Source organism: Lygodium microphyllum, chromosome 23, assembly GCF_053477565.2.
Source record: "Lygodium microphyllum isolate KBCC chromosome 23, Lygodium_microphyllum_v1.1.10, whole genome shotgun sequence".
Lineage (NCBI taxonomy): Eukaryota > Viridiplantae > Streptophyta > Polypodiopsida > Schizaeales > Lygodiaceae > Lygodium > Lygodium microphyllum.
Genome location: NC_141157.1, coordinates 10,517,344 through 10,533,903, shown reverse-complemented (window position 1 = coordinate 10,533,903; position 16,560 = coordinate 10,517,344). Strand labels below are relative to the sequence as shown.

The 16,560-nt window shown below is 38.8% G+C and overlaps 1 protein-coding gene and 1 pseudogene across 6 annotated transcripts in view; both read right to left on the bottom strand.

Moving 5' to 3' along the window:
- The window catches only part of LOC148015870 (Lojap-related protein), a 126,094-nt gene extending 112,585 nt beyond the window's left edge, over positions 1-13,509 (bottom strand). For 3 of the 6 annotated variants that reach the window (XR_015688080.1, XR_015688081.1, XM_087664156.1), the window contains exon 1: positions 12,821-13,509. Coding sequence is in view for 4 of the 6 variants with exons in the window: in XM_087664156.1 (XP_087520282.1) it covers positions 12,821-13,291 (471 nt within the window). In the remaining 2 variants the exon portion in view is untranslated. The remainder of the gene's footprint in view (positions 1-12,820) is intronic. The other 3 variants (XM_087664157.1, XM_087664159.1, XM_087664158.1) reach the window with 3 other exon arrangements.
- On the bottom strand, positions 630-3,102 carry LOC148015871 (uncharacterized; annotated as a pseudogene).
- Positions 13,510-16,560: the final 3,051 nt, after the last annotated feature.

Sequence of the window (16,560 nt, the reverse complement as noted above, 5' to 3'; positions counted from 1 at the left end):
CAAGAGGTAGTGAGGCTTGAGCAAGGAAGCAATTGCAAAGACAAGCATGAAACTAGAGAAGGGAACGCATTTTTTCTTTGGATAACCCAATATGTTTATTCCCCTTAGAATCTCGAAATTTTGTTTTTCCCATAGTTTTTTCATACGTGAATTAAATGTTAAACACAAACGGTACAAAAGTATGAAACAAGTATGATTCAAACCACTGGACCTAAATCATACATGACCCTAATTTTTTAACATATTTTTAATAATTTACGAGAAAAATATTAAACTTACAAGCATCTTCAAAACAAACATTGAGATAAATCATAATAGATACCATGTGCTAATTTCAAAATAAAAGATACATCCACACTCCACAAAACAATATATAACTCAAATTAAAATATTAAAGTCTGTCTAAGTCAATATAGAAGAAACTAACATCAAGCCAACAATCTACAAAACTACCATAGATACTAGAGGCATGCTAACTACATACGAGACTGAAAACGCAAAAGAAACAACCAAAACTAACATTTAAACTATAGTAAGTCATGACTAGTTTGTAACAAGACTATAGACTATAGTCTATGGATGCTAGATATCAGTGACCAACTAGCAGCAACTAGTTACTGCCAACTGATCTACTCATCTTCATCATTCTCAAGAGTACAATCTTCCTTCCCTTCCTCCTCTTCCTCCTCCTCCTCCTCATCACCATCATCATCCTCCTCCTCCCTTTGATGACAACCAAGAGAACTCAAGCTAGAAACATTACTAGTGCTTGCCCCCCTCTATGACAATGAGACTACAATGTCCTCTTCCTCCTCTCGTATCTGCTGCAATACAAGCAATCTATCATCATCCTTCTCCTTATTGAGCATGTCCAGTGTAACCTTCATCTTTTCATAGTCTTTTTCCTTAATTTTGTTGATAAGAGGAAGATTTGTATGAATGTATACAAGTTGCTCTGTACATTTTGGAAGCAACTTATTTCTTCTCTTTGTTTGAATAAGTAAAAATGTGATCCAATTTCTATCACAAGGGGAGACACGAGACCCTTGTTACTTGTGAAAGTATCCTTACAGCCATTTGCTGCAATTTGGGAATACATGGCCCAAATGTCTCCCACCATTTTACACCCTAATGCATTCTTTTCTCATCTCTTGCAAGTGGCCGAGAAAATGCACCTGATTCCAACTTGTACATGTCAAGCTCATCACATAATACACCTTGCATATCCACATCATACTTTATATACCTTTCTATCACTATCATCCATCCTTCATGCGCCTCCCTATCACTATTAAGACTCTTCACTCTTCAAATAAGATACAAAACAAAGGCTATATAGCATGTAAGGGTGAATGCATCATATCCCATCTATCCACACAAAGCCCTTTGATCTCTTACACCCTAGAATCAGCCACTCCTTCCAAGAAATCCATTCTCTATCATTCGATTAGTCATCTCATATAAAAGCCCCATAGTGGCTCCTTCTCTATCAGCAAGATGAAGGATTTTAAGAATGGACGCACAAATCTTTAAAACATTTTAGCATCATTCCAAAAACTTGCTCCCAAAACAATCTTAGCTACTTCCATTTCCTTCACTATATGTGAAGCTTACTTTCTTGCCCAAGCATCACAAACAACCATACGACCCAAGCCCAATAAGTTCACTAACATGATAAGCATGTAAGCAAAATGTGCATTCAATGGCTTTAATAATTCTTTCTAGCTGAATTGGCAATACATTACCAATATTGTATGCTTTAGTGTAACAAATGTCACAACTTTATTTGCTTTAGCAAGCACAAGGACAATCCAAGCAAGCTTTCTAACATCTTCTAAAAGAAGATCCAAGCAATGGCATGTACATCTAGTAAAAAAGATGTTAGGTCAGTCCTACTCAATCAAATCCCCAACCCTCACATAATTAGCTGCATTATCCATACATACATGCACTACATAATTTGGCCCAATATCAAGGATCACATCTTTCAAGATGCCAAAGATAAACTCCCTAGACTTGTGTTCTCCACTCGTATCAACAATTTTTTAAAAAGCTAAACCATAAATGGATATAGCCATAACATTTATAATAGGTCTGCACCTTACATCTCACCATCCATCACAAAAATGCTACATCCGTATCTCTTCCACTTCTCCCTACTATCAAGCAACTCACGGTCAATGCATTTAACCTCCTAAACAAGGTCCTTTGTGCGTAGACCATTGTATGAAGGCGGTCTATAGCTTTGAGCCACCTATTCAACTGCCTTTAGCATACCAAGAAAATACAGGCTCTTAGCATTCCAAAATGGGATATCCTCTGCATAAAAGAAGCGACGAACAACAATATCTGCCTCCTTTCGTACTTGCAAATCCTATGCTTTTACCAAAGCACCCTGTGATTTGGCCACTTTCTTTTTTTTACTCACACACTTTTGAGAGCTCGACTGCCCAAGCTGCCTAACAGTAGCACTTACATCTACATTGCTAAGGCCGACATGAGAAGCATCTCCCAAATCTGACACAGCTACATCAATGTTTGCAGTGGAGTCTTGCACTCCAACACCCACATGCAATCTGTGGCATACATCCTTTACACTTTGTGGTGCCGCAATACACTTTCCACACCAAGACCTGTCAATCCCAAAATATTTGCCCTTTTGCATAGCAGGCCACCATCCCAAGTATGTCCACTTTGCATTTACATGTATTCTGCCCTTTTCCAACTGTTTTGACATGACATTGTTAGTTTTTTGCATTCCTCCCATCTTCAAAAGTTAAAACCTAACACAAATTTTACGTAGACATGACATTGTTAGTTGTAGGCTTCAGCTTGAGCTTTAACAATGCAGGCTACACACTCCACAGTGCATATTGCAATCTGCAGTCTTTGAGGGCTGAGAGAGAGAGAGAGAGAGAGAGAGAGAGTTTACAAACAAAGAGATAGGCCAATGTGAATAGTGAGAATGCAGGCCTCAAGGCCCATGCTGAATACACTGCAGACTGCACTACTCAAACTTCAAAGGCTGAGAGAGAGAGACAGAGAAAGAGAGATCTTACCTTGTGTGATCAGAAAGTTTGGGGCAGCAGTAGGGAGCTGCATTCCCCACAGTTCGTGCCAAATGCAATCCCTGCAAGCTGATTCCAGTCGTTTCCAGTCAAGAAAGTGTTTTCCAGGTTGAGTGGACTCAGGGAATAGTCATCCGGTAAAGGCAACCAGCAATTGCTTGTTTTTTTCTTTAAGTCGTCGGATTTTTATTTTATTTTCTTAAATGCCATGTCTGAAACGGGGTTTTCAGACATCTGTTTTTCAAACGTCTGAAGACATCTAGAAAAAATTCCAAACATGTCTAAATGCAACTATAGTTTCCCCGACCCCATTTTAAAAATTAAACCGAAACGGCCATGTCAGAATAACTGGTATGCTGTGATTTCATGTCAAAATATGTGACAAACCAAAGAGAGAGTAGGATTTGCATGGAGAAACACGGTGTGTGTACAACAAACCTTGAGAGAAAAGAGAAACTCAAAAAACACAAAAGAACAAGATGATGAAGCACTAAATCGTGCTATGTAAATAAAAGTTGATACAATGGAGCCGAAGCTCAAAAGACAACTGCATTGTCCTATCTGAATCCGGGGCAACACTTGTGGGGAATCTACACGGAGCAAAATGCAGTCCTCTGAGCAATGGGCTATCAAAGTAATCAACGGAAGGTGAAGGACAATTGTCGAGGGAGCAATGTGCAATTCTCAGATGCTAGAAAGTGAGGAAGAAGATTACCAAAGGGGTTTCTTAATAGGCCATCCCATTTCAAGAGCCCCAAAGCACCATTTCGGGGTACTATGCACTATTCCATGTACTAGTCACTATGAGTTGCTATGCAAATGTGTATGGTTTTGCACCTAGGCCCTGAAACTATACATTTCCAAGGTTATTGATATGTATGAAATACATGGAATGTACATTTGAACATTTGAAAGGCATGTATAGGATACATGGATGATATGCAATATACATCTGTAGGTGGTGCAAGAAAAGTACATTTGCTTGAGTAACATATAGTTTGTAGAGCTGATGTATGCTTTGCATGAGTACCCATACATCATAACTATGAGGCATTGTTTACGCTCAGTTTCTGCATTAGTTTGCCTTGGTAGTCAAAATAGTGTTATGTTTTGGCATGCGGATGCATCCCTTATGGTTCTGACAAAGCTAACGATTATGATTCATGTATGTGAATCTAAATTGGTTTAAGTGGCTGGAATTTTAAACATGTAGAGGGCATGAGCATGGTTCAGCAATAGGAGCATATGTTATTTAACAATGATGCTACCATGTATTTCCAATAGTAGCAATGGATGCTTTTGACAAATTGCAATGCAATCAAGGACAACAAGGATTTCAAGGGGTAGGTCTATCAAACGAGGATGTGAATTTTCTATGCTTTGCTTAGCATTTGATTAAGTTGTTAATCAAATGCACATGTGATGTGCTAGTTATTTCACAATGGTGAGCCAAGGACCTTTAGAAGTCAGTGAGTTCAAAGGCAAAAGCTGTAATAAGTTATATTAGTCAAATACTACCTAGTGATAGACTTTGGCCTAAAATATTTCATAAGCCAGTAATCACAATGGTAACATTAGGAACTAGGCATTAACTAATCAATTAATGCCAATTCAAGGGCTAACAAATGCTCATAGATACTTGGATGACAGATTGGCCTACCCAATCTAATTATTGACTGGTTTTTTTTTTTTTTTGGGCAAGAATTAAAATTCAATTAACTTTCAAATCTAATATTCTAACAATAATTTTAATGGGGCTAAAATTTACTGAAAAATGCATTTAGAGGACTGCTACTTGGCAAAACATACCCATGCAAGTGAGAGAAAGGCCATTAGAGGCTAGTGGAGCTCATAGTTCACCAAAACAATGTTTCAAGGGCCCCAAAACAAGACGGCCATTTCAACCCAAAACATGGTCGAGAAAATGGTATTTCGGAATCTTGCAAGAAACGGGAATACCACGTTATCCAAAGAAAAAATACATTCTCTTCTCTAGTTCCGCCCTTGTCTTCATAATCGTCTCCTCCTCTTGCTCAAGCCTCACTACCTCCTACAGCTCCTCTAGACTCTACCTCCTCCTCTTTCTTCCTTCCTTCTCTTATTTCTTCTTCCCTCCTCATACATTTTGAAGAGAGAAGCTCGAGTGGGAGCATGAGCAAGCGGAAGCAAGGGAGGTGCAAGCTATGGCAGATGCAACAAGTCCCTTATTCATTAGCCATTGAAAGAATAAAGAATGAAAGGACAATAATGGGCGCCTGCCACCTACAATGTACAAGTGTGTGGATCCCGCCATCGATAGTATACAAGTATGTAGATAATATAAGTGTAGTGAATACACAGGAAGCATAGGCACAGGCGCCTTTACCCCTTGTAACCTCCCACTTAAAGATAAATATGTCTCTAGTAAGGAGAGAACAAAAAAGTTGACAAAGTACAAATGTACATAAAGTATAATAGGATGACGAAAGACGTCATCCCATCCTACACCTATCATCTTCTTAAGGAAGGTGAATCATTCTGCTAAGAGACTTTTAGTAAGCAAATTTATAGGATTTTGGTCAGTTGAGATCTTAACAAGCTCAATGGACTTGACCTCAACGGCCTCTCTAATGAAGTGGTAACACACCTCAATGTGCTTTGTCTTCGCATAAAAGACCACATTCTTGGCCGATTGAATAGCACTCATAGAATTCGAATGCAGTGTAGGGACCACATCCGTACTACCAAGGTTTGCAACTAGATGGCCTAACCAAAGAGCCTCTTTGCAAGCCTCACTAGCTACAACATACTCTGCCTCTAGTAAGTAAGGCTGCATATTTCTACACCTTGGACATCCAAGAAACAGCACCTCCAACAAAGGTAAAGGCATAGCTAGAGGTGGACTTCCTATTGTCTACATGTCCTACATAATCAAAGTCAGTGTATTCCATGACTCATGCATCCTCAGTGGCTACAACATACTTTGCATTTGTAGTAGGTAAGGCCATGCATTTGTACACTCTGGACATCCAAGAAATAGCGTCTCCAACAAAGATAAAGACATAGCCAAAGGTGGACTTCCTATAGTTTGTATGTCCTACATAATCAAAGTGTATCCCACGACTCCAGTATCCTGGCCACCATAACATATACACATATATGTAGTGCTCTTAAGGTATCTCATGATACCCTTTACGGCATCTCAATGCCGCCTGCCACGTGTAGTCATATAGCTATGCCACAACTCCCACTGCAAACGCTATATCAGGACGAGCAGCTATCATGGCATACATCAGACTATCCACTATGGATGCATAGGGAAATTTGGCCATCTCAGTCGTCTGCTCATCAAACTCTAGACAATCAACCTGACTAACCTTCACATGAGAAAATAAAAGACAACATCCTCCATATGAAATCACTCAAGAACCTTTTGAATGTATTCCTTTTGCAACAAGTAAGAGAGCCCCTTAGAGCGATCGCGCATAATAGGCATCCCAAGAATATATGTGAGACTTGTCCCATGTCCTTCATCCCAAAGCTCTTTTTAAGCTGACTTTTCAAAGCATCCAACTCATCATGAGTGCTCCCAACAATCAACATATCATCCACATAGAGCACCGAAATTGTAAGGTTGTTATCACGGGTCTTCTTCGTGTGTAGACATGAATCCATATTACTGCAAGTATATCCTTGTGAATACATGAGAGCATCAGACTTGTGATATCATTTTCTAGGTATCTACTTAAGGGCATAAAGGCTCTTTCTCAACTTGCACACTAGGTGTTTCCTTCCTTTTTTCTCAAAGCCCTTAGACTACTGTATATAAATCTCATCAAGCAAGTTCCCATACAAGAAAATCGTCTCTACATCCATTTGATAAAGGTCCAAATCTAACTGAGCAACCAAAGCAAATACCAAGTGTAAGATAGATTTCTTGACTACAGGAGAGAAGACCTCATCAAAATCAACACCATACTCCTCCTTAAAAACCTTAGCAATCAATCCAGCCTTATACACTAGCTTGAGGTGTCCAAGGATACCCTTTAATTTATACACCCATTTGCATGGCAAAGCAAATACCAAACATATGTAGTCATCTTGACTACAGGAGAGAAGACTTCATTGAATTCAACATCATGCTCCTACTTAAAACCCTTAGCAACCAATCCAGCCTTGTACACTAGCTTGAGGCATCCAAGAATACTCTTCAACATGTACACCCATTTGCAAAAGCAAAGCATACTTTCCATTAGGTAAAGGAACCAATTTCCACATATGATTTGTCTACAATGAGTCATAGTCTAACATGGCCCTCTCCCAAGAGTGACTGTCTCCTTTGCACATGGCCTCATCATAAGTAAGAGACTCACTAATATTGGTCACCATAAATATTTTGTAGAGGGAGCAAATCGCTCAAGAGAATATCCATCTCTAGTAGAACATCTCATAGCAAGCTATGGAGCCTATATATCCTATCCTAACATCAAGATCATGGGCCACTAGAGTATTTGATGCCACAAGCTGTCTAGCTCGCTATATGAGAGCACGAGGCTCCTTCTAAAATATCACCCTACCTATCTCAACTGCCTATTCAAGCTACTTATACATTTTCTCTTCATGGAAAACAACATCATGGCTGCAATTACCTTTCAAGCCTGTGGATCCCATAGGCAATAGCCCATCTCACCTACATTCCCATGACTAAGAAAGATGCATTTTACAAACTTAGGATCTAGCTTATAACACTTGTCCTTGGGAACATAGTAGAAAGCCTTACAACTAACGACACACAAATGAGCATACGATGAAAATTTTTCAGACCATACCAATGTATAGGAATCTATTAATCAAATGTACTACAGTAGTAACTGCCACAACCCAAAAGCACTACAGTAAGCTTACCTGGCTAAGCATTTCACTAAATTAAGATCCAACTTATTGTGCTTATTCTTGGGAATATGGTAGAAAACCTTACAACCAAAGACACGCAAATGAGCATAAGATGGAGATTTTCCAAACCATACCTTCTTTTCAACTTGATAGCTACTAGCAGTGCATGGAAATCTATTAATCAAATGTACGGCAATAGTAACTGCCTCAATCCAAAGATACAGCGGTAAGCTTGCCTAGCTAAGCATACTATAAACTCCTTCCTAAATCGTCCTAGTCATGCACTTAGCCATACCATTCTCGCCCGGGTTATACAGGGCAGTCGATTGATGCTTAACACCCCTCTCATCACAATACTACTCAAAGGCTTTAGATACATACTTACCACCATTGTCAAATCATACGCTTGTCAACCTAACCCCAGACAGAAACGTAGCCAATACTTTCAATTTCTACTTTATGGGATATAACCATAACTTATATGAGTAATCGTCAATGAAAATAACGAAATACTTCACACCATCTAACAACTAACATGGCATAGGTCCACAAATATCAAAATGAATAAGAGCCAGAGGCTCACCCATACGCATAATGCCAGACTTCTTATGCAAACTACGTGTTTGTCTGCCATAAAGATAATGATCACAAAAAATTAAAACATTTATAGTCAAAAAACAGAAGATACTGCAAACAGATAAGCATTTTCATTCCCTTTAGTGATATGTAACCAAGGCGACGATGCCATAACGATACATGTGATGCTGTAGCACTACCAAAACATAGTCAATAGGCCCAAATACAAGTCAGGGATAAAGATTATCAAACTTGGCACCACGTGTAAGGACAAGATTTCCACGGGTAATCTTCCATGAGGAATTAACAAAAGATACAAAGTAATCCGCATCATCCAACTATCTAGCAAAGAGTAGGCTTTTTGTCAAAGCTAAAACATGGTGAACATCATGTAAAGAGTAGGCTCTTTATCAAAGCTAAAACATGGTGAACATCATGTAAAGTAAAGATATTACTTGAAGCAAACTGCAACCATACATCTTCAAAAACGACAATATCCAATGCCAAATCATTACCCAATCTGACATATTTTGTCATGCTGCGATAGAAGTAAAACCACTCTCAATGAAGGGTAACATGAAATAAAGCCCCTAAATCAATCAACCAACATTGAGTATAAGCAGACGAGATATCAGTCAACTACGAAACATCAAGGGAGGAAGTTGTAAGTATGTAATCATCATTCGAATTAGTTTGCACTACATTAATCCCTTCAATCTTGATGTTGAACTTACTAGGGATAAAATCGTTCCTTTCCTTCACTTTGTCCTTTTCCTTTTTCTTGTGCTTGTCATCACTCATTTTTTGGCACTATGGCTGAATATGACCTCGCTTACCACAATAATAACATTACTACAAACTTACAGCCATGAGACTTCCTACAAGACTATCCACGTGACTGAGAACGAGACTTCTGAGAGTCTCTCGCACAGCGGTCATTACCGCTCTTAACATTACTACCTCTTAATTGTCAAAGCATGAGAGCTACAGAAAGCATTAGCATTCTTTTTGTTTACTTCTTCGTTCAACTAATGTACCCATGTACCCTCTACATCCTGCAATTTCAACCCATCAATAGGCATATTTACACACATAGCAGTAGGAAATGTGTCCCATGCTTCAAACAATGTAACCAGCAAGAATAATGGTGGAAGATTCTCCTTAAGATTAATGCCTTGCAAAGACAAGTGGTTGAAAATAAAATGAAATACTTATCATAGACATCTCGTATCTTCTCTTATAACTGCAAAGCAATCTGTCCTTCAGAGACAACATTGTAGAATACCTGCTTGGAGAGTGACAAAATGATTATAGATTTACATAGCCCATCCAATTCAACCCAATCCTCCCCATCAAAGCATTTGGGCTTTACACCCTTGTGTCTCAATGGCTCAATCTGCAATTTTTATACAAAAACTTGCCATATCTATGCCTTCTAATAGCTGTAATTAGTGCCATCCAATTTATCAATATTAAAGAGAGCAATGTCATTGGATCCACCAGCCATCACGCCAACAAACGAAAGCACAGTACAAGAAGATAGGCTGCAGTAAATAACTACAAATCAACCCCAAATCACAGCTAAGACAAAGTTTAAACGGAAGAAAACTTCAAAGTATAGAGCTCTCCACTAACTGCCAGTAATAAACGGTCAAATCAAAACATCCTCTCATAAAAAGCATATAAACCTCCAATTACGGCATTGCTATAATAAATGCAACAATGAATCCCAAACTAATTGTGAGTAATCAGTCAAGAAAAGCCAAGCTCCCATTGCTAGGTATTTCCGGCAACAAATAGAATATGTAAAAACAACTAGCAATAATGATACATAGAACTAGTACCAAGCTTTGTCACACCTCAATGTGTCAATAAACCATACATCCAGTAGGCATAGACATCATACATATAGTAGGTCTCAGCAAGAATAAAAGAGAATTGCCAAATGCACGACCAATTGAGCAAGGGTAACAAAGCTCAACACATAGCCAAGTAGTATGTATACATCACTAACATCACACTAACAGAGATAGGTGCCAAATCCAAAGCATGAATTAAATCAGCCCATTGAAGAGTAACTGCATCCAATAAGCATCGAGAGAGCATGTACATAGCTTAGTGAGTCCCACTGTCTCAATGAAAAAAGCTCAACTACATAAAGCCCAAAGCTCTACTCAAATGCAAAATAGCCAAGTAGCTCAAGTGACTCCCACTAGAACAAAATTGAATACCAACTAAGCAATACAAGCTCAATACATCATATACATAACATCCAAGCATCCAAGATACATCAAGTAAATAGCCGAAAGCATAAAACCTAATAAAATCCTCAAGCTTGTAAGTGAACGATCATTGTAGCAACTAACCAAAGGTCCAAGACATGTAATCAAGCTCAAATGTGAAGCTCAAAGCATTCCATAAGCATGTCTAGGTGTATAGCATCAATATCATACATCAACACATCCAACGAAGTACTCGAATGGCATTAAATGTCAATAAATATAACCTCCACAATCAAATAGCTTGCTGCCAACTATATTTACAGCAGTAAAACCCTATCAAAGCTAAGCTATTCAAGCTAAAAGCAAGCCAATGAACACCTCAAGGCATCTATGAAGCATCCCAATATCAATACATATACATAGGAGCATCAATAGAGGTAAAAGTGAACTCATAAATGAGAAAACCCTATTCAGACCTATCAATAGTAGGTCTGTTGCTGTATACAACAAGTAACAAGGATTGGGAGCTCCAAAATGATGTGCAAAGCTAACATACCAATGCTTGGAAACTTGAAGATGGTTGCCAAGAGTGTCCAAGAGCTCGGGGAGGAGTCAAACTGATCAAGAATGGGAGCAACAGCAACAGGCACAATTCACATTGTTGCTACTATGGCTGACTATAATGGAGCTCAAGAGGCACTCTATGGTGCTTAAACAAGCCCAATGAAGCCTTGAATCAAGTCCAAGAAGGCTGAGAAGAAGCATCAATGTTTACCTCTTCGAGTAAAGCCATGGCTGCCCTAAAGCAATGAGTTAAAGCTTTCGAATCCTCGACTATCCTAACCCTGAAGTGGCCTTCATGCATTCACATTAAGTCACTTCATGACCATTGTGACCAATGCTACTAGAGTCTGTCTAACTATCCAAGGATGTAACACTTCTCCCCTTATGAATGATTGTTGTCCTCAGCGATATCCACAAGAACGAAGTGTGGAAAACGACTCTTCAATGAATGTACCGACTCCCATGTAGCCTCTGCCTTGAGTACTTCTTCCACTTGACCAAATACTTAGGATAAATAGTCCGCCAAGACCATTTAGTCCTATAGTCAAGAACCAATTCAAATTCAAGTGGAAGATAGCTAGCCATGTCCTTGAGTTGCAGGACTTCCTCAATCGCGACTATCAGTTCACCTTATCCTAGTCATGCATTCAAACAATTCACAATTAGGTGAACTCATATATATCCAAAGATAAATCCAACTCATTAGATACACTACTTAATTTTCTTGGTAATCTGGAAAGGATCATCATACCTCAAAGATCTCGAGGTGTACGATTTTAGTTGGCACAAAATGTATCATGATCTTCAGCCATTTTAATGCTTTTTCGCCACGACCATCAATATCTCTGGCATATCATGTAGAACTTCAACTATGGATTGCATTTTCATTTGCACTCAGTCACTTCATAACCACTATGACCAATGATGCTAGCACCCATCCAAATATCTAAGGATATAACAGATAAGGAAAGTACCAAATAAAAGATATGAATGTAAGCAAAGTACATATCCTAGGTGTCATAGTGTTTATCTTGGGTGCCAAAACCTCCAACCAGAGTGCATTTCATCGAGTGTCGGGTATATTATATGTGACCGATTGCTATTTTTGCCACATCAAATGCTGGCTGACCTATAATTTGGATATAATTGTTATTCCCTATTTATAGGATTCTCCCTCCTTATCCCATTTATACTCATCAAATACGAGCACATTGCTTCCATTGGAGAGAGGGAGACTGCTGCAGTCTGTTCTTACAGGATAACATTGTAAATAATCACCAGAAAAGACGAACAGCACTCCCCAACTTGTAGACTGCAAGTTGCTCCTCAGGCTGTTCCTATACAACAATAGTTTCCCACAACAGATGCAGCAAAAAGGCATCTTTTGTTTATGATTTAAGAAGCCCAACCAGAAATATATCTTTACTAATGCAGACACGATACTACATGCTGATGATACTTTGCTTACACACCCATAACGGATACAACTCAAAAGCTAAGAAGCTGAGCCAAAAATACCTGCAATTCATCTGGAACGTTGGTCATGTCGGCAATCTGAACACATGACACAGAGCCATCATCTGCATTCACCTCTTCCACATCCAAATCTGAAAAATACTCCTCACTCTCTGTTTCTACTTCGGCATCTTCGTTCTCTGAATCCTTTTCTCCTTGGGAAGACAAACAACCATCTTCTGCTTCTTCGTATTCTTCTTGAAAATCTGACACGCCTGTCTCACCTTCTGTGTCCTCTTGTTCCTTCTCAGCTAGTGACCGCTTGCCAGCCTCGTCATCTGTTTTTTTCCTTGCTTGTTGATAAGGACCGCTGCCGTAACCACGTGAAGGAATCGGATAACTGTTGGAAGAAAGATCCGCCTGCCTCTCGATTAGAGAACTTGAGAGGCAGCTAGCTGACGGCAGCGTAAGACGACGGTACAAGCCGAAAGGAATCCTTCTACTTCTCGCTGCTGCTCCTACCAGGCGAAGCATTGTTCGCTCCAACCTCTGGCTTCTTCGTCACAATCCCACCTTCTTATAAGTTTAAAGTCCAAACGATACTTGGTTAGCCTAGGCTAACAACGCTCGTCGCTAACCGCTAATCGTGGTTGGGGTGCTGCACCCGAGAAAAATTGGACAATAACAGAAACTAGCCGCTTACCGGCGCGATTGGCATTCTTGCGAAGCACGCAAGGTTACATCTCACTCGTTTTGTATTTTGGTGAGCGAAGGAAAATAATCACATTGTGAGGTGGCTATTTTCTTATCGCTGAAAATTAAAGGCCAATAATTATTTATCATTATCATAGACTATCTATGCCATCCTAATATTCTCCATTAGATACAACTAAGTGCGAACATGATAATGAGTAGTGGTGGGAGTGGAGTTAATGAAGACTTATATGTTCGAAAAACTTTAGAGGCTTGAGACCCATGGATACGGATAATTGCTTGGGACCGAGTGTGTGTGTATGTGTAGTTCGAAAGTCTATACTTACATGTATCTTTTCACACATTATTTCATTTCATGTACCTAATTTAAATATGAATATATCATGTGAGTTGGGAATAATTTGTTGATATTATCCATAGGGCATACTAAACTCCATGTATAGATATATTTTTCTTTATTTTTTTAATATCACTTATCGTCCAATTCAACAACTCAGAGAGTGAAAATTGTTCTATCTTTTAGATTATGCACTAACATTTACAAAAGCCCTCCATGCATGCCTATAATTTTGTGTGGATCACTTGCTTTAGGACATGCATAGACATCCCTCTCCAACGTGTACCTACGAAGGAGTTTACCTCCTAGTGTGTACTTTGTGTCTCTCAAAAATTATATAAATTCATGAACTCAAAGGATACAACATTTAAGCATTAAAGCAAGTTTGCACCACGTATAAAACATGAGATACATTGAGAGCATAAAGGGGCGAAGTTTGAGATTATGTTTTCTTCTCATCAATTCATGAATTAACAGTACATAACATTGAATTATTAAATTAAAATATTAAAAGGATACTTGCACCTCGCATACCAAACGTGAAATAAATATATTGAGCATAAGGAGAATTGCACCCCCAAGTTGCAAGAATCTCACTTCAATCAAACCAAGTAATTGAAAACGCATTATGTATCAACAAATCCATGGAATATTCTAAAAGCTTAATGTACACCACAAACTCAAGTACAAAAATGCACAATTACAAAGAAACCACCAAATAATAAATTGCATGATATAACAACCAAATAAAACAAAAACATAAAAGACACATGTGAGCATGACAATAATACCTCATTTTTATTGCTAGCACTAATATTGCTCATCGATACATTAATACATTGCTTACAACATCCCACAGACATGTATTGCTCATCAATACACTTATGCATTATTTCAATGAAGTCCTTCGACTCATGAATTAGAAGGAAGATGCAGGTGAAGAGGCAATTCACACAATAGTTAATCAAGTTAAAGTTCTCATTGTCAACATCACTTGAACTCAATCCATTGCACTTGTAAGTAATCAATTTGAGGATTAGCATACCCCATCATTAGTGCATTCCATGATATTGCATCTCGAATAGCAAGCTTATCAAACACTTCTTGGGCTTCTGTGATGGAGCCACATTTGTTGTACATGTCCATGAGTGTGTTGATTTTAAATTGGTCATTTTCTAATCCTAATTCCCTCATTTTGTGTGTCATTCTCGCATGTTTCAAGGTCTCTTTTGGCACCACATGCTTTCAAGCAATGAATGATAAACACAAACTCTATAGAAGCTTCCTCCAAACATGACTGTTTAAAAGATTTGAACACTTCGTTACCAAGCCCATCTTAGGCATACCATGAAATAAGGGTAGCCCATGAGACTACATCTTGTATGGACATCCCGTTGAGCTTTGATTAGCAGGTTGCAACAAGCATACATATCTACAGGTGTTACTCCAACATATAACTATATTTCCATATCTCTTTTTGATAACTCAGAATAGACTTACTGACCTATTTGTAAGGCTTTCATTAAGCTACACGCTTTCAAGTAGCAAACATATGTCACCACAATTGGAGTAACATCCTCTAGCTGCATTTGCCTAAAATAATGCAAGGCTTCCTCACCTTGTGTATTATCAACATATCTTGCAATCAACACATGCCATGAGACAACATCATGAGAAGAGAGCTTGGCAAACACCTCATGTGCCTTTGCAAACATGCCACACTTGCAATACATATCCACCAATGTGCTTCCCATGAAAATATCTCCTTCCAAGCCCCTTATGCGGTGACCTAAGCATGGATGCAGATGCATGTCTCCAATTCATGCAACCTCCTGGAGTAAGCTATGAGGAGGCCCATGTACATATAATAATTGTTAGATTGAACAACACCTTGTGGTGATCTCGGCATGGATGCAAATGCATGTCTTCAAATCATGCAATGTGGAGCAAGCTATGAGGTGGCCCACATACATATAACTATTAGGTTGAACATCCCCTTGTGGTGATCTCAACATGGATGCAAATGCATATCTCCAAATCATGGAATCAGGAGCAAGCTATGAGGAGGCCCATGAACATATAACTACTAGGCTAAGCACGGTCTTGCTATTGCATTAGGTGGCAAAGGAGTAAGGGCTTGTTAGATTGATCGTAGTCGACATAAGCTAAGATGAGGGCTATCTAGGAGTGTGAGCTCCAATGGAAGATGGTTGTCAATGACTTAGATCAAAGCCTAAACAGGCATTTAACGACATCAAAGCAAACTTGTGGAGATGAAAAGGCCAAATTTTCCATCTTGTAGGAGCATTTTAAAACCCTCATTCAATGCAAATATCCCATAAGAAGATACAAATGCCATTTCAAAAGCATCATTAAGTGCAAATGTTCCATGATAATATTCAAATTCTAGTAGAGAGCCATAGCCTTAGTAGTTCAAGATGCTACAATTGCAACCATGTCTCAAATTCGGTCCGTTGAATAAGCTTTAACCAAAAGGACAATCACTCGATGACAATTATCCAATCACATGGAGTTGGATCCTTTGATTGCTCAAAAAGGTACATCTACATCCACATGTCGAATTCAATCATCAATTCAGGCCACAATAGAAAGAATGGATAGGTTGCAAAGGTCATTAAAGGGTGTGGGAATGATTTCTTTGGTTGGTCAAGAAGCCCACATAACTGATAGAGTCTTGTACTAGTAGATGTGCTGCTAACTTCAATGCATAGAGAGCATTGGTGCCAATAGG